At 49.4% G+C, this 22076-nt stretch overlaps 1 protein-coding gene across 1 annotated transcript in view; it reads left to right on the top strand.

The window, feature by feature from the left end:
- Positions 1-21771, top strand: part of ARHGEF17 (Rho guanine nucleotide exchange factor 17) — a 155832-nt gene extending 134061 nt beyond the window's left edge. Inside the window, exons 11-21 of the mRNA XM_035115379.3 lie at positions 195-408; positions 1274-1347; positions 2481-2674; positions 4085-4335; positions 6367-6610; positions 8130-8216; positions 9567-9634; positions 11419-11567; positions 12260-12434; positions 16917-17174; positions 20246-21771. Coding sequence (XP_034971270.3) covers positions 195-408; positions 1274-1347; positions 2481-2674; positions 4085-4335; positions 6367-6610; positions 8130-8216; positions 9567-9634; positions 11419-11567; positions 12260-12434; positions 16917-17174; positions 20246-20421 — 1890 coding nt within the window. The 3' untranslated portion in view covers positions 20422-21771. The remainder of the gene's footprint in view (positions 1-194; positions 409-1273; positions 1348-2480; positions 2675-4084; positions 4336-6366; positions 6611-8129; positions 8217-9566; positions 9635-11418; positions 11568-12259; positions 12435-16916; positions 17175-20245) is intronic.
- The last annotated feature ends 305 nt before the right edge of the window (positions 21772-22076 follow it).

Genomic DNA, 22076 nt, shown 5'->3' on the forward strand with positions numbered 1-22076 from the left:
CCTCTAAACGTGGAGCTTGGAAATCAAAGCTCTGGTACCAACCTGGTCGATAAGGGCTAAAAGTTGCCCTTACAGGCTTGTGGGCTGTTGCGACTGCATAAGATGGACTAGAAACTTGCTGCCGCGGAATTTCATTCCATAAGTCCATGGTGTTCTCACAGCTAATGCCGGCATTTGTGTTCGCTCACCCTCAGAGCCTGGACGACGTCATTAAGGACCTGATGGCTGCCATCCACCGTGAATTGGCGGAGAAGCAGTCGCTTTCCTTCACCCAGTCTTTCCCGCCCAACAAAATGGAGCTCACAGCAACCAAGGCCGACGGCACGGAGTCCTACATCTTCGAGTTCCCCAACCCAGATGCGCGCCACAGCTTTGAGCAAGCCTTTGAGGACACCAAGAAGAAACTAGGTCCTTGTCTTGAGTGTTTTGAGGTTTTGTTTTTGATATTGTAATTTTTTTTTTTACTGCTTTACACTGTTTTAATGTTTTGGGGTAGGGAGCGCTTTGTAAGGCGCCCAGAGAACTCTTGTTACGGAGCAGCCGCACACATCCTGCGGCTAATAAAGCTCATAATGTTTGTCATCAGGTTCGCAAGGGCACTTCTTGGACCTACTCGATGGCCCATCCCTGCACATAGAAAACTGGCCTGTCAATATGAAGCTGAAGTCTGTCTCCCTGACATGCTAGCTTTCTGTGTGCGTGGATTTATATTTTTAGGGAGGGGGACATTCGGTCTCTTGAGTGCAGTCTGAACTGATCGAGCCTCTGCACAAGTTATCTTCCTCATCTGCCTCTTTGAAGAGAGAGGTTGACCAAAAAATGTGTTGTCGTGCTCCTCCCTCAACCAAAAGTTCAGCCTAAGAAAACTCTGTATTGCCTTTGCCTCTATATGAAGGGGCTGATCTGGAGCATAAATAGGTGTGGGGGTTTTTTCCCTCTAACACCCCTCCTCTCTGTAGGTGTTCCTGCGGCGCTGATGAACAAGCTGCAAGGTTTTTATCCCCAGCCAAATTGACCGCTTGCTTCCACTGCCAACTGCTGCTGATAAATAGTGTGGGCAGTGAAAATGTTTGCGAACATGCTGTGACATCACAGCAGCTCAGCCAGTGGCCGTGGAGTCTTAGAAACAAGGACAAGGGAACGATCAGATTTTAGAAGCGGGGTAGATAGATTCAAGATGGCTTTTCATTATCGTGACTCCACAGAGCTGCAGTGGATTATGCCGCAAATTGGACCGCGCTACAAGTTTGTTTGTTTTCTTTTTCATAACCAGCTTCCTACAAAAACTGCCTGGACCCTGAGTTCCTGAAGGCGATTCCCATCATGAAAACGAGGAGCGGAATGCAGGTAGGTCCAAGCTTTGCAAACCAAATTCACCCAGTTCATCTGTTGTTTGTTGCTACCGTTTCCATATTAACTGTCTGAAACCATGGTTCAAATTGCTGATTGTTTAGAAAACACAAACCCTTTTTTAAAGTTTTATATATACAGTGGAACCTCGGTTTATGAACACCTCGGTTTATGAATTTTCAGTTTACGAACGCCGTGGACCCATCTGGAACGGATTAATTCACTTTCCATTACTTTCAATGGGAAAGTTCGCTTCAGTTTAGGAATAGACTTCCGGGACCAATTACACCCATCCTTTGGGTTAAGTACGCTTTAGGTTGAGTACTCCGCGGACCCGCCTGGAATGGATTAATCCACTTCAGTTTATGAACGCTTCAGTTTAAGTACTTCGCGGACCGTCTGGAACGGATTAATTCACTTTCCATTACTTTCAATGGGAAAGTTCGCTTCAGTTTATGAATACTTCAGTTTATGAACAGACTTCCGGAACCAATTGTGTTCATAAACCGAGGTACCACTGTATATAACTTTATGAAAAATACAAAAGCTTTTCTACTAGGGATAACGGACACAGGTATAGCAAGAGAAGACCAGAAAATATTCCTCTGTGCCACAGAAATACAACAGATAATTCATAATACAAATTTCTGTTGTGTTATAAAATTCAAAATAAAAATATTTTTTAAAAAAAATTCCTCTATGCCACAGGAGCGGCAAGGATCCTAATTGCTAAAAACTGGGGGGGGGGGGGGAACCGGGCCAACAAAAAAGGAATGTCAAGAGATAAACTGTTAGAGTATATTGAATTGGCAAGATTAACAGAAGCAATTAGCGATCACAGTAGACAAGAGTTTCAAAAAGCATGGGGAAAATGCAGAGAATACTTCACAAAACAGTGCCCTAAAATATGTGCTGTATATTCCTGCGTATAAGACTACTTTTTAACCCAGGAAAATCTTCTAAAAATTCGGGGGTTGTCTTATACGCCCAGTCTTATATGCCGGAATATATGTACCTGGACTTGTTTTGAATAATGTCTGCAGGAGACTTAAGTTATAATTAGAAAAATCTTAATGATTATTCATAAAGGAAACGGTTTATAACCTGTTTTTTTGTCCCTTCTCCGGTAGTTCTCTTGCGCCTCGCCCAGCCACAGCAACCCGGAGAACGCCTACGAGGTCTGGGTGTGCAACAGCGACGGCTACGTCGGGCAGGTCTGCCTCCTCAGCGTCAAAAAGGAGCCCATCGTCGAGGCCTGCATCGCTGTCTGCTCTGCCAGGATCCTCTGCATGGCCTCTGTGCCAGGCCTCAAGCGAAGCTTCCGGTAAGGAAGACGCCGGAAGAGGACTTGCCTGTTGGGTGGTTTCATTTTTAGAACGTCGGTGACAGCCAAGAGTCTCGTGGCCCCTGGAAAGCAAACACATTTGTTTATGACAGGCATCCCCAAACTGCGGCCCTCCAGATGTTTTGGCCTACAATTCCCATGATCCCTAGCTAACAGGACCAGTGGTCAGGGAACATGCGAATTGTAGTCCAAAACATCTGGAGGGCCGAAGTTTGGGGATGCCTAGTTTATGACGTAAGCCAGCCTTTCTCAACCTTGGTTCCACAGGTGTTGTTAAAACTACAACTCTCATCATCCCTAGCTAGCAGGACCAGTGGTCAGGGATGATGGGAGTTGTAGTCCAAGAACTTCTGGTTGAGAAGGGCTGGCTTGTAAGCTTTTGGGGGACCCAGAACCCGCTTCTGTCAGATACACACATGACATGTCCTGCAGGAAATGGCCAAATTAGAATTCATTTATTGTCTGTCTGTTGCATTTCTATCCTGCCTTTCCTCCAAGGAGATCAAGGCAGCCGGCGTACATCTCCTCCTCCCTGTTTTATCTTCACAGCAATAACAACAACCCTATGGAGTAGATCAGGCTTCCTCAACCTCAGCCCTCCAGATGTTTTTGGCCTACAACTCCCATGATCCCTAGCTGGCAGGACCGGTGGTCAGGGGTGATGGGAATTGTAGTCTCAAAACATCTGGAGGGCCGAGGTTGAGGAAGCCTGGAGTAGATAGATTAGGTTGAGAAGTAGTGACTGGTCCAATGTCACCCAGTGAACTCCATAGGCGGGTGAGGATTCGAACCCTGCTCTCCCAAGACCTAGTCCAACACAGTGGGGTCAGAACCTGTGGTTTGAATATCTGGAAGACCGTGTCCTTCCCTACAGACCCTCTTGGGTGTTAAAATAGGCAGAGGGGGCCCTTTTAGTAGTTCTATCACCTTTGGAAATGTGTTGTGGGGGGGGGGAGAGAGATGTCCTGGACCCAGGAAATGATTCCTGCATTGTAGGGGGTTGGACTAGATCAGGCATCCCCAAACTGCAGCCCTCCAGATGTTTTGGCCTACAACTCCCATGATCCCTAGCTAACAGGACCAGTGGTGAGGGATGATGGGAATTGTAGTCCAAAACATCTGGAGGGCCGAAGTCTGGGGATGCCTGGACTAGGTGATCCTCGGGGTACCTTCCAACTCTGCAATTCTACGATTCTCCTAAAGGGCATTTAGTTCTGTGCTTCCTGGTTCCTGAAAGCAGCGAATCCCCAACTTCTGCAGTTCCTGTCCCCTCCTAGGCTTCCATCCTGGCAGCTCATGTTTTGCTGTTCAATGCAGAGACGCAGCTTATCTCAGTTTATCTTTTCCCCCATCCCTTTTTGTTCTCTTCCCACCTCACTCTGCGCCCAGGGAGCGTCCCGAACCTCTGGCCAGCCCTTCCTCAGAACCGGTTCACACATCGATGGACGAGTCTGGCCCCCAGCAGTGCTTGCATATCTCCATTTCTGGGTCTTCCCTGGAGCTCTCGGACCCAGTGGACAGCACCAACCGAGAACTGGTCCCCTTCGACAGCGACGACACGGATGACGAGTCCTCGCCGAGTCCTTCCGGCACCCTCCAGAGCCAAGCCAGCCACTCCACAATATCTTCCAGCTTTGGAAGTGAGTCGGACCATTCACAGCGCAATGTTGAGGGCTAGTAACTTGCCCCAAGCCAGCCATTTCCCCCTTCCCCTGGTGCCCTTCTACCACTGAGCATATTGTTGAACCTGAGCACCAATCCTTTCCAAACCCAACTCAAGGTGCACCGTATTGTCTTAACAAACAATTCCTTTTTAGGAATGATTCTTCAGCTTCCTTGTGCAAGCTGGCAGAGAAGAAACATTTAAGCACATGAATAAATTGTTGTTTGCATCTTCTGAGAAACAGACGTTTTCTCAACAGCAGCAAGAGGACGGGTGGGTCGGGCAGGCGAGAGGGGGTGGCAGGGCGGGCGAGGGCAGGGCAAGGCACGGCCGCAGTCACGACGGCTCCGAGGCATTGCTGCATATCAGCATAATATTTCAACCATGTCATGGGTTCAAGCCCTACCTTGGGGAAAAATCCCTGCATTGCAGGGGGTTGGACTAGATGGCCCTTGTGGTCCCTTCCAACTACAATTCTATGATTCAAGGCTCTAAATGTCCCAGCGATTGTTTTACACAGTAGCTGCTATTGCTTATTCAGCTCGCACTAAAGTTCAGGAATGGCAATCAATGTTTCCTAAGTTTTACGTGGAAAATAATATGACATCTTCCAAGCGAAATGAGAGCTTCCCACTAAACGTTAGTTGCTGTTATTTTATTTTATTTTCTTATTTTGGAATATGCCGTCAAGTCTGTGCAATAGGCTCCTCGGTGCAACTTACCACAAAATAAACGATGACACCACGCAGCAACGGCAGTACGAGCTCTCTTTAATAAAGCAGCCCTCCCCCGGCTTATGAAGCCTTGCTGGGTGCTGCCAGTCAGAGCAGGAGCTTTGTTTGCCAGCTCTACTACTGGGCTCCCCAGATCCGGGCCCTTGCTTGTCAGCCCTGCCCTGCCCCCACCCCAAAATGCCTTGTTCCCAGAGCCTCGTTCTGCCCTCTATTGACAGGAACATGTTGGTGGTGGCTCCCCAAGCAGCCCTCGCCTTCAGTGGGCTCAGCAGGGTCTTGCATGGCAGCAGAGCTGAATGGAGGAAGACCCCTCCAACCAATTCCCACCCCCTCCAGGAGTGCGGGGGGAGGGTTTTAGGCTTCCCCTCTAAAACACAGGTTCAAAATTCCAACTCTAAGGAAAGGTGAAAACATTTTGCACCCAAAATGGGGTGCAACGGATAGAAATTCCTCCGACCCTCGGGCTTCCTGTTTTGCAGTAAAGACGGCAAGCCGCCCTCTCGGGTGCTCGAGCACGCCAGAGGGGTCCAAGACGGAGAAAATGGGGGGGGGGGTTAGAAGCATGCCCGACTCCTTTGAGGACTGGTTATAAGAAATGTATGAAAGTCGCAGCGGAAATTGGCAATTGAGCAGGTGATGCGTAGGGAAAAGCGATGTTGTTGTTGTTTATTCGTTTAGTCGTGTCCGACTCTTCGTGACCCCATGGACCATAGCACGCCAGGCATTCCTGTCTTGCACTGCCTCCCACAGTTTAGTCAAACTCATGTTCGTAGCTTTGAGAACACTGTCCAACCATCTCATCCTCTGTCGTCCCCTTCTCCTTGTGCCCTCCATCTTTCCCAACATCAGGATCTTTTCCAGGGAGTCTTCTCTTCTCATCAGGTGGCCAAAGTATTGGAGCCTCAGCTTCACAATCTGTCCTTCCAGTGAGCGGGAAAAGCGATAAGATTTTGAAATGCAAGTTGGGAATGTTGCCATACTGGGAGCAGCAAAGGAGGGAAGAAAACAGAGGGGAAGTCAGCTTTTAAATTTGCATTAATTTGGAACACAATTTGTTAACAATTCTGGAAAAGCAATAAAAAATAATTGATAAAGAAAGAGAGAAATTCCTCCGATGTAGTTCCAGCTTAACAGTCCAGATTTGATGTGCATTTGGTGACAAATAAATTGGGTTTAGAACTGAAAATGAACTGTTATGTTTCAATGACCAAGCCAGGGGCCTTCCTTGAGTTTGGAAGGTTCCTTGCTAGTTCCCGTTGCCTCTCGTTTGCCAGATGAGGAGATCCCGAGCTCTAAAGACGCAACGGCCGAGACAACCAGCTCGGAAGAGGAGCAAGACCCCGCCGGCTTCCTCCCCATTGCCACCACTTTCGCCCAGAACAGCGACAGCTCCATGGACGGCCGGGCGTTGAGGCGGTCAAGTCGAGGGTCGTTCACCAGAGGCAGCCTGGAGGACCTGTTGAGCATCGACCCGGAGGCCTATCAGAGTTCCATGTGGCTGGGGACAGAGGATGGCTGGTAGGCACACTGCGCCTTGTAATCTTTTCGGATTCACCCCCCCCCCAATATAACAAGCTAAAACTTGTCAGCTCTCAGCTAGCTCCCTTCGCTACTGGTTTGGCTGCTGTGATGTCATGGAATGTTGGAAGGCGTTCTAACACAGAGTGGGTAGGATCTGTCATCGAATATTGAAAATCAGTGCTGTATATTTGGCAGAACCAAACAGGAAGATCTCTTTGGCCACAGGCCTGCAGCCAAGGGAGGCTAAATCCCCGGAATGTAACTGGCTGACTGACTGAACCCAAAGGGTGCTCATCAATGGCTCCTCCTCATCCTGGAGAATAGTGACTAGTGGGGTGCCACAGGGTTCTGTCTTGGGCCCAGTCTTATTCAACATCTTTATCAATGACTTGGATGATGGGCTTGAGGGCATCCTGAGCAAGTTTGCAGATGACACCAAATTGGGAGGGGTGGCTAATACCCCAGAGGACAGGATCACACTTCAAAATGACCTTAATAGATTAGACAACTGGGCCAAAGCAAACAAGATGAGTTTTAACAAAGAGAAATGTAAAGTACTACACTTGGGCAAAAAAAAAAATGAAAGGCACAAATACACGATGGGAGACACCTGGCTTGAGAGCAATACATGTGAAAAGGATCTAGGAGTAGACCACAAACTTGACATGAGTCAATAGTGTGATGCAGCAGCTAAAAAAGCCAATGCAATTCTGGGCTGCATCAATAGTATAGCATCTAGATCAAGGGAAGTAATAGTACCACTGTATTCTGCTCTAGTCAGACCTCACCTGGAGTACTGTGTCCAGTTCTGGGCACCACAGTTCAAGAAGGATACTGACAAACTGGAACGTGTCCAGAGGAGGGCAACCAAAATGGTCAAAGGCCTGGAAACGATGCCTTATGAGGAACGGCTTAGGGAGCTGGGTATGTTTAGCCTGGAGAAGAGAAGGTTAAGGGGTGATATGATAGCCATGTTCAAATATATGAAAGGATGTCATATGGAGGAGGGAGAAAGATTGTTTTCTGCTGCTCCAGAGAAGCGGACACAGAGCAATGGATTCAAACTACAAGAAAGAAGATTCCACCTAAACATTAGGAAGAACTTCCTGACAGTAAGAGCTGTTCGGCAGTGGAATTTGCTGCCAAGGGGTGTGGTGGAGTCTCCTTCTTTGAAGGTCTTTAAGCAGAGGCTTGACAGGCATATGTCAAGAATGCTTTGATGGTGTTTCCTGCTTAGCAGGGGGTTAGACTGGATGGCCCTTGTGGTCTCTTCCAATTCTATGAATCTCTGACACAGAGTGGGTAGGATCTGTCATCGAATATTGAAAATCAGTGCTGTATCTTTGGCAGAGCCATACAGTAAGATCTCTTTGGCCACAGGCCTGCAGCCAAGGGAGGCTAGATCCCAGGAATGTATAATTCAAAAGTATGCTAAGTCAAGACTGTACAGCACTGAATTTTCTCCCTACAGACCTGCCAGAGTCTCATGCCTGCTTCCATTCTCTTTGATTTGCAGCATCCATGTCTACCAATCCTCGGACAACATCCGCAACAGGAAGAATAGCATGAAGATGCAACATTCGGCCTCTGTGACATGCATTTTGTAAGTGGAGCTTCACGCAGGGTATACTGAAATGCAGAACCATACATAAGTGAGCACAGAATCCAGCCTCTTGAGAAACCCAGCTTTCGTTTTAAAGCACCGTTTTAGACCACAGGGTTGAAAATCTGTGTGCAGAACAGTTTGCTTAAATTGCAAAATCCAAAGGTGGCTGAATACAGTTTTCAGTAGTGAGGCAATGGGGCTTTCAGGGTCCTTGCTCCACCCTCGACTAGCAAGAACCAGAATAAATTATTTTATAAAATCAGTAAATGAGGAGGTTCGTATTTAGTCGTGTGAGCCCTCGCCTTCAAGATGAAGGGAGACAGCCCAGGCGCAGGTCTTACTAAGGACTTGGCCTTCCTGTTCACCATCACGTGACTTTGCTGCCAGGTTAATCGTACCAAGAAGTACCGTACATATCGTACCATGAATATAAGCCTCCCTTTTTTTCGCAAATTCTGACTGTGAAAAGTTAAAGCGTGGCTTAAATTTGCGACCTTTGGTGTTTTCCTATGATATCGCTGCTGAAACAGACATATGGTAAAACGGAATGGATGTGAGTGCCTGTGGGATTTTAAGGGAGCGGCTTATATTCGGCTATTGTTTTTTTCTCCCCTCCCCCCCCCTTGAATTTTAAAGGTGCGGCCTATATTCGGGTGTGGCTTATACCCAGGCCAATACGGTATTTACTTATGCAAATCCACCTCTAAGCAGTTGCCGAAGTTAAAGTGATGGAGGCGAGGAAGCATCTACCCAGGGCAAACTTGCTTTCCCTCTAGCCATAGCTGCCAAGTCTCCCGTATTCCCCGGGAAACCCCTGTTTTTCCAGCTGTCCCCAGCCGAAAAAACGGATTTTTTTGTTTTTCCCCCGGTTTATTCTGGCGCAGTGACCATTTTGGAACTGGGCGGAGCATGCTCAGAAGCGACTTTTGATGCTGCTTTGCCCAGTTCCAAAATGGCTGCAGCGTGACTTCTGGTGCGGCGGCCATTTTGGAACAGGGCAGAGCAGCATCAAAAGTAGCTTCTGAGCATGCTCTGCCAAGTTCCAAAATGGCGGCAGCGCTACTTCCGGTCTGCTACTTCCGGTCCAGTCCCTTATTTCTCAGGCAGGAACTTGGCAGCTATGCCTCTAGCATCAAATGGAAAACATTTGCAATGGCCTTTTCTCCCCGATCTCATAATGACTAAGCTCTGAATCAGTTAGTTCACATGGGAAATGAATGCTTTTAAGCACAAAGGTGTCAGTGTGGACACAGCTGACCCTGGTTCTTGCTTCTTCGCCCTGTACATTGTACCACTCATTTGATTTCTGGCTGATGTTGTAAAGCCCATTGCTTTCCCCCCCCACAGGTATCTAGATAACCAGGTGTTTGTATCGCTGGCGAACGGAGAGCTCATTGCCTACCAGAGAGAAGCCGGTGAGTTATTTGACCGTGAAGCTGCTTTCAGGAAAGGTCTAATGCTAGATCAAGGGAAGTAATAGTACCACTGTATTCTGCTCTGGTCAGACCTCACCTGGAGTACTGTGTCCAGTTCTGGGCGCCACAGTTCAAGAAGGATACTGACAAGCTGGAACGTGTCCAGAAGACGGCAACCAAAATGGTCAAAGGCCTGGAAACGATGCCTTATGAGGAATGGCTTAGGGAGCTGGGTATGTTTAGCCTGGAGAAGAAAGGTTAAGGAGTGATATGATAGCCATGTTCAAATATATGAAAGGATGTCATATAGAGGAGGGAGAAAGGTTGTTTTCTGCTGCTCCAGAAAAGCGGACACGGAGCAATGGATTCAAACTACAAGAAAGAAGATTCCACCTAAACATTAGGAAGAACTTCCTGACAGTAAGAGCTGTTCGGCAGTGAAATTTGCTGCCAAGGAGTGTGGTGGAGTCTCCTTCTTTGGAGGTCTTTAAGCAGAGGCTTGACAGGCATAAGTCAAGAATGCTTTGATGGTGTTTCCTGCTTGGCAGGGGGTTGGACTGGATGGCCCTCGTGGCCTCTTTCAACTCTACAATTCTATGATTCTAACAAGGGAGGGTGTAGCAATACACCTTCCTGGCCACATGGCTGCAGAGCAGGACCACTCAGGCACTGTGAGCCTCTGGGCCTAGAAAGTCACAGGCTTAGAGAGCAAGCGGCGACAAAGGGTTTAAAAACCAATGCTCGCTGGAGCTTAGAGCAGTGTTTGGTGGGAGTAGCCCGCCCCTCGGACACACTAATGCTGTCTCACAGCAACAGAGAGCATTCCTCAGCACCAGGAAAAACACACAAGGTGGTCACTCGCTCCCATTTCACAGAAATCTCCTGGAAGGTACATGCACATATTGAACCGTAGCTTTATATCTAGGAGGGCCGCTAGAGACTTACTTTTTTTAAGAAAGTGAAAGCTTGGAGTCTGGGGCACCTGTAGAAGCTTCCAAGGGCACCCCTGGCGCCCCTGGGCACTGAGTAGCCTACCCCAGCTGTAGAATGAGCCGGTAGACCAGACTGGGTGGGATAATCACATTTTGGAGCCCCCCCCTCCACGCCACAAACTTTCAAATGGAAAAACAACGTAGCAGGTAAAGAGGTGGAATGGCATCTTTCTCCCTGGTGTGCTAGTTTTCTGTCGCGGGGACTTTTCACGTGGATGCGAACTCCGAGCTGGAACCCACCTGCCAGAGTCGAAGGTGGTGCTGCCCGCATATAGTATTTTATTAGAGTAGGAAACCAAAGATGAAGAGGTTAAATCAGTTACGATTAAATGGGCTCAGGATGTGGGACACAACATTCAATTTGAAAGTTGGGGGAAATGGTGGAAAGTTGATTTAAAAAATTTACAGATTGCATAATGTTAAAAGAGAATTACATGAAAATGATGTATAGATGGTATATCACACCAGTGAAAATGGCAAAGATGTTTAGGAAAGAAAATAGCAGATGTAAGGAAATGGAAGGAACGTTTTATCATATGTGGTGGGAATGCAAATGCATTTTTAAAATATTGGGAAATGATATACAATGAATTGAAAAAAATGTTTAAAATGAATTTTGTTAAACATCCTGAAGCCTTTTTGTTAGGTATCTCAAATCAAGAGCTACCAAAAGAAAAATGATTCTTCGGCATGGTTAATTCTGTGAAGGAAAAGAGGAATCCTTGGAATCTTATTTCCATGTCTCCCTTCTCTCTCTCTCTCTCTCTCTCTCTCTCTCTCTCTCTCTCTCAGGACGCTTTTGGGACTCTCAGAACTCCAAATCCCTCTCTCTGGGCTCTCCCGGCAGCCCTGTGACCAAAATGGTGGCCGTGGGTGGCAAGCTTTGGTGCGGATGCCAGAACCGTGTTGTCGTCCTTAGCACATCCTCATTGCAGCAAGAGGTACAGAGGAAACCGCTTCTTCCTCCGTGGTTCTGCAACCGAGCAGCTTTCTCGCTTCCCATCTCCCCACATACTTACCAGCTCCACTGAATAAGTGTCCCAGGAGGCACGGGTAGGGGGAGTCCGGTGATCCCCTTGCCATTCAGCTAGGACGTGCCCAAGTTGGACCCGACTGGGTGTCAGGGCTCTGCCAAAGATATTCCTTCCCCAGTTGCAGCGACAGCATAGAGAACAAGGAGAGTCCTTTTTAATTAGTTTTATTCAATCCTAATAGGGAGAGAAAGAGGCGCAGTTCGAAAGCACATCAAAGTGCAAGTAGATAAATAGGTACTGGTCCGGCGGGAAGGTCAACGGCGTTTCCGTGCGCTGCTCTGGTTCGCCAGAAGTGGCTTAGTCATGCTGGTCACATGACCTGGAAGCTGTACGCCAGCTCCCTCGGCCAGTAAAGCGAGATGAGTGCCGCAACCCCAGAGTCGTCCGCGACTGGACCTAACAGTCAGGGGTCCCTTTACCTTTAAGCATGGTTCAAGGGGCACCCCATTCCCTGGACCACAACTCCCCGCTAGCTGTCACCTTCTGAGGTCAAGTTCCTGCACTGGGGGGTAAACCCTGGGAGAGGTGCTCCGCCGTTTAGAGTGTCAGGGATTCCCTCTGCTCCACAAGGCTTCAGCCTGACCTTTTCTCTTCTCCAGCACTCATTTCACGTCGGGCAGGACAGCAACCGCAGCCTCACGTGTATGGTGAGCTCCTTGGCGGGGGTCTGGGTCACCCTTCAGGGCAGCGCCCAGGTGAGGCTCTACCACCCTTCCAGCTACGAGCAGCTGGCCGAAGTGGACGTCACGCCTCCGGTCCACAAGATGTTGGCAGGTGAGAGACCCAGCGCTTTGGCAAGTCCTGATGTAACGATCTCAGGCAGGCAAGCAAGCAAGCTCCGATCAGAATTGACGAGTCTCTGGCAGTTTTGTGGCACATTTATTTACTATTGACATCCAGAGTGCGGCTCCGAGCCTGCCGCTCTTTGCTGCGAGTTGGTCACTCTGAGCCTCCGCCCCTTTCGCAGCGTGAAGAGCACCAAAGTCCCATCCTTCCTCTCTTGTACTTCTGTTGCATTTTAAGCCTTTCAGGTCTTCTGGTTCAGGGAGAAAGTGAGTAGACATCCCCCCCCCACTATCAAACGCTGCCTCCCCCCTGGTTGCATAGCAACCCCTTCAATGTCATCTACCTCCTCCCTTCCCAAAGTGGTCTCCCCCCCCCCATATTCTTCAGACTACAGCTCCTGGTGGGAGTTATAGTGTCCAAAACATCTGGAGGGCACCGGGTTGGGGAATCCTAGTCTTCATTGACTGGCAATGGCTGTACGGGGTTTCAAGATCTCCATTCAAGGTAGATGCTATTATACCTTTGAGCTACAGATTCTTGGCTCTTGAGGTGCAGTAAGTGTCTAAAACAGGGTTCCCCAAACTTGGGTCTCCAGCTGTTTGTTTGTTTGTTTTGGACTACAACTCCCATCATCCCTAGCTAGCAGGACCAGTAGTCAGGGATGATGGGAGTTGTAGTCCCAAAACAGCTGGAGACCCAAGTTTAAGAAACACTGGTCTAGAAACACTGGTCTCGGGGAAACAGTTATGGGAGCCAAAAACTGAACTGGGTTGAAAGCTGTACATTTGTGAAAATATCTCCTGGGTGGCCAACGAAATGTAGCAGCTGAGAGCTAAGTGGAACGTTGGACTTAGAGCAATCAGACCTGGGTTCAAATCCCCACATAGCCATGGAAGTGTGGGATCTTAAGGCAGTCACTGTCTCCCATCCTGGCCTACCTCGCAGGGATACTGTGGGGAGTGAAACCCCTTCTGCGGTCATTTTGAGCTCCTGTGTCTCTGAGGATACTAAAGTGATAGTCAGCCAATCTCTGGTTGAAGTTTTTTTGGGGGGGGGCATAAAGGATGAGAAGAAAACTACCCAAACAAAACAAAAAGAGAGAGGGTCGTTTTATTTTACAACAACATGGTGCGGCCAACGTGTTTTGCCTTGTCGCATTCTGCAGGAGGGAAAGGTGAAATGACCACAGGAACTATATTAAGAGCGCTGCATTAAAAACCTTACGTAAGCTTATTGCATTAACATGCTTAATTTAGTCCTTGGTGTCATCTTTGCCTGGGGAAGATGACTCACCGACGCGTGATGGGCACGGAACCTCGTAAAACAACATTCCTGTACTCCTGGCATCATTTTGAAATTGATGCCTCCTGCAGTTCTTTTGGCTTCTGTCTTCATCTTGGCTGTAGAAGGTAAGTCATCCAGGCAAACCTTTCAGCCTCCACCCACACCCCAACAAACACACCTGCAGTATGAGAACACTTACACTAACCAGCAGGGAATTCTAAGGAATCTTTCCCCCTCCCCATTGGAATTCAGTTGCCCCTCTCCTGCTTTCTCTTCGGACATCAGAACTGCCAGATGAATTGGGAATGGGGGTGTTTTTTGACAGGGGGATTGTTTTGGGATGACCCAAACCTTTGAGCTTCCTTTGTGTTTCATTGCCACATATTTCTTCAAGATTGTGTTGGTCTGAGGTTTGGGTAGGCGCCTTGAGTCGTCGTCGTCAACAACAACAACAATAATAATTTTATTATTTATACCCCACCCATCTGGTTGGGTTTCCCCAGCCCCTCTGGGCGGCTCCCAACAGAATATTAAAAACATAATAAAACATCAAATATTAAAACTTCCCCTAAACAGGGTTGCCTTCAGATGTCTTCTAAAAGTCAGGTGTTTCATTGCCACATATTTCTTCCAAGATCGTGTTGGTCAGAGGTTTGGGTAGGCGCCTTGAGTCAACAACAACAACAATTTTATTATTTATACCCCACCCATCTGGTTGGGTTTCCCCAGCCCCTCTGGGCGGCTCCCAATAGAATAGTAAAAACACAATAAAACATCAAATATTAAAACTTCCCTAAACAGGGTTGCCTTCAGGTGTCTTCTAAAAGTCAGGTGTTTATATTTCCTTGACATCTGATGGGAGGGCATTCCACAGGGCGGGTGCCACTACCGAGAAGGCCCTCTGCCTGGTTCCCTGTAACCTCACTACTTGCAGGGAGGGAACTGCCAGAAGGCCCTCGGAGCTGGACCTCAGTGTCCGGGCAGAACGATGGGGGTGGAGACGCTCCTTCAGGTATACTGGACCGAGGCCGTTTAAAGGTCAGCACCAACACTTTTGATTGTGCTCGGAAATGTACTGGGAGCCAATGTAGGTCTTTCAGGACCGGTGTTATGTGGTCTCGGCAGCCACTCCCAGTCACCAGTCTGGCTGTCACATTCTGGATTAGTTGTAGTTTCCGGGTCACCTTCAAAGGTAGCCCCATGCAGAGCACATTGCAGTAGTCGATAGCCAGAGCATGCACCACTCTGGCGAGACAGTCTGCGGGCAGGTAGGGTCTCACCCTGCGTACCAGATGGAGCTGGTAGATGGCTGCCCTGGACACAGAACTGACCTTGAGCCTCCATGGACAGCTGTGAGTCCAAAATGACTCCCAGGCTGCGCACCTGGTCCTTCAGGGGCACAGTTACCCCATTCAGGACCAGGGAGTCCCCCACACCCACCCGCCCCCTGCCCCCCCCAAAACAGTACTTCTGTCTTGTCAGGATTCAACCTCATATTGCAGGTGTGTATGTTGGGGTGTGCTTGGAGGCGGAAAGGTTTGCCTGGATGACTTAACAGCCAAGATGAAGACAGGGGAGAGGGCTCTTGAGTTCGAATCCTGCTTGGAATCTGGCTGGCCGCTGTGAAAACAAGATGCTGGGTTACGTGGACTGTTGGCCTGATCCAGTAGGCTCTTCTGACTTTCCTATGCTCTACAGCCCTTTTCCCCAACTACTTTTGCCAGTGCATGGTGTCAGGGACTGGCTGGAGGATGAAGAACGCCCCCTGGGAAAGCCTCAAAGGAGGAAGGCTCAGAGCCCAAGGAGTGGTGGTGGGACGCAGAGGACAAGTCAGGAGGGGAGGAATGGTTGGGTGCTGAAGAGGCAACAGGCTTTGGTGAGCAAGAAGAGCCTGGTAAAGAAAGCAGTTCAGACTCGGCTGATGAAGTTCAGAGGCTGCAGAAGCACCCCAGGAGCTTCCCGTTCCTACTGCAATAAGTTCCTGTGTCCCCTCTTGTATCCGAGGCCACACAGAGCTTGTGTGTGTAGCAGAACAAAGTGCACAGTTTCCCAGCAGCAGCAGCAGCAGTGTAGTTTAATGATGAGTTTGGGATATAATGGAGGTGTAAAAGATTTGGATTATTATAAAAGATGCAGGAGGAAATGATTAATAATAGGAGCCACAAAGGGGAAGAGGGAAGTCCAGGAGATTCCTTGGAATCTTGTTTTTATGTTAGTTACATGTTGCATGCTTGTGATTGTAAAATTTTAATTTGAAAAACCATATATATATATATATATATATATATATATATATATATACACACACACACACACACACACACACACATAGATTAGATAGATAGATAGATAGATAGATAGATAGATAGATAGATAGATAGATAGATACACACACACACAGAGAGAGAGAGAGAGATTAGATAGATAGATAGATAGATAGATAGATAGACAGACACACACACACATAGATTAGATAGATATAGATACACGCACACCTAGATTAGATAGATAGATAGATAGATAGATAGATAGATAGATAGATAGATAGACAGATAGACACACACACACACAGAGATTAGATGATAGATAGATAGATAGATAGATAGATAGATAGATAGATAGATAGATAGATACACACACAGGTTCCCACCACCAGCAGTGTAGTTTATGGCTGTTTGGAAAACATCTGGCTGGGGAGAAGGAGACGGGGGGGAAGTAGGAGGCTGGGATCGCGAGTCCTGCCCTTGTAGGCTGTTTCCTTCAATAAAAAGTTAACTTTTCTGCTTGTCCTTGTATCTTGAGGGCCGGCCTGTATCTGAACCAACCATGACGCATGGTGAAAAATGTAACATCAGGTGGGTGGGAATGGGGGAGAAAGGCTTTAATAATACAGGAAGCCAAGGACCACCTCAATCTCACAAACAGAATCTCATCTCATGAGTTGGTCTTTCCCAACCTATGTGCTCTGCGGATGTTGCTACCCGGTGGGCAGCGGCTGGTGGGAGTTGCATAGCTGCCAAGTTTTCCCTTTTCTCGCGTGGAAGCCTATTCAGCATAAGGGAAAATCCCTGTAAAAAAGGGATAACTTGGCAGCTATGGAGTTGTAGTCCAATCCGTCTGCAGAGCGCCAGGTTGGGGAAAGAGCCATCAAAGGACTCACATGAGCCACTCGCCTTGGATTCTCAGGCTCAGATGCCATCATCCGCCAGCACAAGGCCGCTTGCTTGAGGATCACCGCCATCCTGGCCTGCAAGGACCTGCTGTGGATCGGCACCAGCGCTGGAGTGGTCCTGACTCTGCCCATGATGTCCAACTCCGCCTCCTTGAAGACCCCGCCATCGCCAGTGGGCCTCTCCCAGGGACACACGGGCCACGTCCGGTTCCTCACGTCCATCGAGCTGCCGGAAGGTTTCGACATCCTCTTTCCCTTGCCCAGGGATCCAGGTGGGTTCAAGGGAGCTTGGCAAGAGACGAGGCAGAAGGGGGAGCCTGGGGTGAGATAACTCTCGGGGTTCCCATCTGAGCAGGAAAGGTCTGCGACGCCTGCATTGCAGGGGCTGTCCTAGGTGCCCCTTAGGGCCCCTTCAAACTCCACAGGCAACATGACCCCTCTCTCAGACACTCTGATGTGGTCCAAAGGGAAGCAGAGCAAGGTGCTGGGCCCCAATTTGGCTGCAGGAGCTGCCAGGAGGAGCCTCCAACTGCCTTAGGGACTCCATTCTGTATTTGCCTAGGGTTTACTCCCGAGCCTTTATTATAACAACAACAACAACAATAATAATAATTTATTTATACCCCGCCCATCTGCCTGGGTTTCCCCAGCCACTCTGGGCGGCTTCCAACAGAAAAATAAACACAGTAATCTATTAAACATTAAAAGCTTCCCTGAACAGGGCTGCCTTCAGATGTCTTCTAAAAATCTGGTAGCTGTTTTTCTCTTTGACGTCTGATGGGAGGGCGTTCCACAGGGCGGGCGCTACCACCGAGAAAGCCCTCTGCCTGGTTCCCTGCAACTTGGCTTCTCGCAACGAGGGAACCTCGCCAGAAGGTCCTCAGTGCTGGACTTCAGTGTCCGGGCAGAACGATGGGGGTGGAGACGCTCCTTTAGGTATACTGGACCGAGGCCGTTTAGGGCTTCAAAGGTCAGCACCAACACTTTGAACTGTGCTCGGAAACGTACTGGGAGCCAAGGTAGATATTTCAAGACCGGTGTTATGTGGTCTCGGCAGCCGCTCCCAGTCACCAGTCTAGCTGCCGCATTCTGGATTAGTTGTAGTTTCCGGGTCACCTTCAAAGGTAGCCCCGCGTAGAGCGCATTGCAGTAGTCCAAGCGGGAGATAACTAGAGCATGCACCACTCTGGCGAGACAGTCTGCAGGCAGGTAGGGTCTCAGCCTGCGTACCAGATGGAGCTGATGGACAGCTGCCCTGGACACAGAATTGACCTGTGCCTCCATGGACAGCTATGAGTCCAAAATGACTCCCAGGCTGCGTACCTGGTCCTTCAGGGGCACAGTTACCTCCACACCTGCCGGCCTCCTGTCCCCCACAAACAGTACTTCTGTCTTGTCAGGATTCAACCCCAATCTGTTAGCCGCCATCCATCCTCCAACCGCCTCCAGGCGGGCAGGACGCAGTTCCTCAGAGCTATTAACCCTATAAGCCAGGCATCCGCAAACTCGGCCCTCCAGATGTTTTTGGGACTACAATTCCCATCATCCCTGACCACTGGTCCTGTTAGCTAGGGATGATGGGAGTTGTAGTCCCAAAACATCTGGAGGGCCGAGTTTGCGGATGCCTGCTATAAGCCCTGATACTCCTCACACTCCTTTTCCCAGGTTGACAAGACCAACCTGCCCCTCCCTTCCCTCTACAGCACATGCAGAAACCGCCTTCTTGACTGTTGGACCCACTCTTGGTCTCATCCACTCAATTTACCATAGCCTGTCCTTGCATGCAGGGGAAGTCCCCAACACACCGAGGGTTTGAGACCCATCGGCTACTCTCACCTGGTTTAACCTGTTGAAGCCGGGGCGCCATCTCCTATAGGCCACGCCCTTTGGGGAGGAGGGGGAAAGTTGTGAAATACAGTGGTGCCTCGCTAGACGAAATTAATTCGTTCCACGGGTCTTTTCTTATAGCGAAAGATTCGTCTAGCGAATCCCATAGGAATGCATTGAATTTTGTTTGAATTTTTTTTTGCCCATAGGCATAGGAACGCATTAATTGAATTTCAATGCATTCCTATGGGAAACCGCGATTCGCTAGACGAATTTTTCATAAAACGCATTCGTCTAGCGAGGCAACCTCCGCTCGAAAAATCCTTTCGTTAAGCGGAAATTTCGTTAAGCAGGGCATTCGTTAAGCGAGGCACCACTGTAATGGGAGAGGAGGAGGAGGAAGCAGGGCAAAAGCTTACAGGCACAGTGTCTTTAGAAAGCATTCCAGGACCCCCCCCCCTTTCTCCCAGAACCCGGTGATCCTTGAAAATAAGAGAGCAAAGAGCTCAAAGGCAGAGGGCATGTAGCAGCACCCATAGAAGTGATGAATGAGGAAGTGGGAGGGAAGGGGGTGGAGATTCACTTGGGACAACACCATTATCCAAGAGGCTGGGTTCTATAGCCTCTCTCTGCAAATACTGAATAAAAAAAGAACAGTAGGAAACCTTCCCTTGTCTTTATACTTTCCTGGGCAACAAGCCGGGAGTCGCTGACAGCATCCTGACAACCAGAAGGGGCCCAACATGTACCCCACCAGAGGTACTCCCCCTCCCCTAATCCCCCCATACAGTGGTGCCTCGCTAGACGAATGCCCTGTTAGACAAATTTTTCACTATACGAATAGGTTTTGCGATCGGAGGTTACCTCGCAAGACGAAGAGGTTTTCTATGGCCGCCGCTTCGTCTTGCAAAGCATGGCCATAAAAACCTCCGATCACAAAACCTATTTGCAAAAGGCATTTGTCTAGCAAAAGGGGAACCAGCTGTAGCAAGGGAAGAAGGCAAAGGAAGATCTTCTTCCCGCGCTGCAGCTGGTTCCCCTTTTTGTTCCGCTGGTCTCTGCCGGTGTGTGACAGGCAGGGTGGGGGGAAAGCAGGCGAGGCGGCGGTGGGGAGAAGCGCTCCCCCCCCCCCGCTGCCTTGCTGCGCACAGCCAGCATGGGACACAGCTTCAGAGACCTCCGAAGCCGTGCCCCATGCCGGGGAAGGCAGGCGAGGTGGCATCGGACGGGGCTTCGGAGACCTTCTCCGAAGCCCCGCCCCATGCCACCACCAGTCCCCCGGAGCCCATAGGAACGCATTGATTAAGTTTCAATGCATTCCTATGGGAAACCGGGACTCACTAGACGAATTTTTCGTAGGACGAATTGAGTCCTGGAACGAATTAAATTGGTCTAGCGAGGCACCACTGTACATCTAAAATCTACCTAGGGTACGTTTTTTGTCCCGGTTGCCGAATTTGGGTTATGCAGGGGCAGAAAGTAATATGACTCACTCTTCTCCCCCCCCCACTTCCAGGTACAGAAAAGTCCAACGACTTGGAGAAGCGGGACTCCACAAGGCACAGGCCCCCCAAATCCAAGATGCTCATCATTAGCGGCGGCGATGGTTACGAGGACTTCCGGCTCACCAACAGCAGCGAGACAGTGGGGAGGGATGATAGCACAAACCACCTGCTCCTCTGGAGGGTCTGATGAGCGAGCTGCGGAACAGGGCGAACCCCTCCGGAGGGGGAGAAGCCGGGAGAGAGAGAGAGATATTGCGTCCCATCCTCGCCGTCCCCACACGGACGCGTCCCCGTGTCTCGTCTCCCACCCTGAATGTCTCATGCGCAGGGTCGCCTTCCTGGATCCGCCGCGCGGAGTTAGCGGCGCGCTTCGGGGCGGGTCGCGTGCGGAACCTCCAGAACGCAAATCCATGTTGCACGACTTGCGCTTGCTGCTGTGTCTTGAGTGTGTGGGAGGCGCGTGTGCTCAGTGAGCGAGAGGAGGAGGAGGAGAGATTAGGTGCAGCCGCCCTGATACGCCAAGCCCCATTCAAATGGGACTGGGGGAGAGAGAGAAACCATTTAGGAATTCAGACCTGCTTAGGAAAGGATTGCCTGCTATGTGTGTGTCGCTTGGTTAGAAACACCCAGCTCAACCGAGGAGTTGTTGAATGTCGTTGTGTCTCCGTTTTCGTCCGCTGAGGCCCCCGAGTCCAGAGAATGGGGGCAACTTCCCCCCATTCTCACCGAACACGATCATTTTTCTCCTCCTCTTTGGTTTCTCCTCGCCTTCGTCCATCGGATACGGATGCAGAGCTACTCCACTCAGTGCCACATTCATGCAAGCCCCGCTCACCAGAACCAGACACTGCGCACCATCGTCTCGCCAACTTTTGCGAGGCACACCGCCGTCAGCAACCAGATAACTTGGGGGGTGGGGTGGGTGTCTGTTCATGTATAAATTACCTTTATTTATTGCTGGCTTGGAGGAGGAGCTGCTCCAGAAAGGGGAAGGTGGACTGGTGCTGTTTCTGAGCAATTTCCAAAGAGAATGGGGTGGGGGTGGGGGTGGAGAGCAGTTTTGCTCCTTTGTCATGGTCAGAGAACCCCCTGAGTCTGGGCTCAGTTGTGATAACCGCAGGGTTGTTCCCGCACATCAGTGTTCGAAGAAGGAAGGCTGTGTTGGGTTGCGGTGTTGATGTTGGTCGCTACCCAAGATGGCGACTGGAGTCTGTGTCTGCTGAGGAGGAAGGGAAGAGAGGTTGGGCGTGGAGAAAGCCCGTTATTGATTTTGGGGGGGGGAGTTTAAGGGGCAGCAGAGACAAAATACAAGAATCTTGACAGGATAATTGTGCAATATTGTGAAGCATTCCCCACCAACCCTGCACATGTCGGGAGGCCGCACCACAAAGGCCTCATCCGTTACCACGGCAACCATACTCCATGTTGTCAGGGGGTGGTGGGAACCTGGCTGGGCAGGAGTTTGCATTACCTTGGTCTTCTACCTTGTACAGTATTTATGATTTATTTGTTGTGGTTTTTTGTTTTTTTGTTTGTTTTTTTTAAAAAAAGAAAACCTAGCTACCGTTTGTGGAGGGAGGCAGCGAGTTGAACCGTTAGCGGCGCTTAATTTAATCGAGCTCATAATCTTCCATTGTGAGAGGGATAGATTCGCCTCAGAGACCGAAAGGTCTCCACAGGCAGATTGAAGGCCGTCCTTAAAACCTTGAACAAAGTTAGATCCCCCACTAGCATCGTCGTGAACATGGTTGAGGGGTGGGGAGAAAGTGGGGTGAATTTCACTAGCACCACGGGACGTTTTCTGGGGGACATGTCAGTCGTTGGGTTTCCTTCAAAGATTCC

Source organism: Zootoca vivipara, chromosome 4 (genome assembly GCF_965207765.1).
Source record: "Zootoca vivipara chromosome 4, rZooViv2.hap1.1, whole genome shotgun sequence".
NCBI lineage: Eukaryota > Metazoa > Chordata > Lepidosauria > Squamata > Lacertidae > Zootoca > Zootoca vivipara.